The sequence below is a fragment of the Laccaria bicolor genome, genomic scaffold (genome assembly GCF_000143565.1).
Source record: "Laccaria bicolor S238N-H82 LACBIscaffold_508 genomic scaffold, whole genome shotgun sequence".
NCBI lineage: Eukaryota > Fungi > Basidiomycota > Agaricomycetes > Agaricales > Hydnangiaceae > Laccaria > Laccaria bicolor.
The window spans coordinates 1-1,550 of NW_001890335.1; the positions used below are offsets into that span (position 1 = coordinate 1).

Below are 1,550 nucleotides of genomic sequence, written 5' to 3' on the forward strand. Positions count from 1 at the left end.
TGGTAGAGGAAGAAGACGAGGAAGATGCTGAAGCTCGAGCGAAGCCAAAGTTGACGGATTCCCGCTACATTCTTGAAGACATGGACGAATCGAAGAGAGAGGAGCCTCCACCCGCAGTACACGAAGCCCCCATGGATCAACGCTACGCATACAACCTCCACGCAACAGGCATCAAGTCAGAAGAGTCATCAAGCGCGAGTAAAGACTTCACATTTCCCTTCCACGATATACCAGGGCCACCAGCTCCACTAAGACGAGTCCGTGTGCCCAAAGCTAGAGTCACGAAACCAGGAGCTTCTGCCGTGGGCGTTTCCGTGCTATCCACCAGAGGGCGATTAGCGACAGCAAGCAACCCCGAGATCGACCTTCGCCTTGACTCCTGCGCTGTCATCACGTTGATCTCCAAAGAACTCTACTTGTCGTTGAAGAATCGGCCACCTCTTCAACAGGGCTATCAGATGCAGATTTTTCAACTGACTGAGACAGGTACTCACATTAAAGGCTTCGTGCGTATCCCAGTAATCATGGAATCCACGGATGGCACCCTTGGCTGTAGGCCTATGCCTTATTCCCTGGGATAATGCAGTTTTCCCTATTACTCAGGGAGTGCCTGCACCCAGCTGGGTCTATGCAGGTCATTCTGGTTTCTCATTTTACTGTATTTAGTTGAAATTAGTCTCCCCTTCTGGAATACAGATAATATTTTGTCCTTTCCGTTGTTTTTTTATGCTCCTGTTATTCCAGCATCAGTGGAAATTGATGGATTCATCTTGTATGTCGTGGCCTTAGAAGCAAACAATATCAAACAATCTCCCATTTTGGAGCTCTGATGGTTTTTCGAATCTCCCACTTGTTCCTCCACTATAGAAGTTGAATAAAATATATCAGATATATGTTGACATATTAATGCTTGTTCTTGAACACTTTCCGCCTCCGTCGGGGGGAAGTGATTGATGGATTGGAGGACCAGACCTTGGATGTCATAGCCTTAGAAATAAACAACTGTAAATAACAAGATATATTCAATGGGGACCAAAAAAACACTAATCCTCGTCGCATTCCGCCAGGGATTCAAGCACAGGGTCAATGCCACACCCAGGGCCTTCATTGGCTTCATCCGCGCTCACTATAGGCGTCCACGGCGTGTCCCACAGGCGTGTAAACTGTGCGTGCAGGGCTCTCTGGATGCTCGCCTGCCGGCTTGCATACGCCCTTACTCCCTCCCCCATTGGCTTATCCAAAGCTTGCCAGCCAGGCTGCCGAGCATCCCACCACGATGCTTTCCACTCCAGGGTTTTCCGAACCCTCCGCATCTCTTCCTTGAGCAAGTGGACTTCTTCTGTCCAGCGCAAGCACCGTGCACGGGCTTTGGCCCATTCAATCCGCACCGCTGGCAATTAATCAGCGGTTGTAAATCCTGTCGTATTGACGGCTGCTTACCTTCATGAAGCACGGCATCGTCATCATCGCCAACCGCCCCTACCGTAGTCCAGATCCATGAAACAGTCTTCTTTCCTTGCCCCAAATCCAGCCGCTCTGCCTTTCGCTTC

The 1,550-nt window shown here is 49.9% G+C and overlaps 1 protein-coding gene across 1 annotated transcript in view; it reads right to left on the reverse strand.

The window, feature by feature from the left end:
- Positions 1 to 801: 801 nt before the first annotated feature.
- The window catches only part of LACBIDRAFT_336275 (uncharacterized protein), a gene marked incomplete at both ends in the record, with an annotated part of 2,892 nt that continues 2,143 nt past the window's right edge, over positions 802 to 1,550 (reverse strand). The window contains 4 exons of the mRNA XM_001891219.1: positions 802 to 861; positions 973 to 1,002; positions 1,128 to 1,390; positions 1,441 to 1,479. Of these exons, the coding sequence (XP_001891254.1) occupies positions 802 to 861; positions 973 to 1,002; positions 1,128 to 1,390; positions 1,441 to 1,479 (392 nt within the window). The remainder of the gene's footprint in view (positions 862 to 972; positions 1,003 to 1,127; positions 1,391 to 1,440; positions 1,480 to 1,550) is intronic.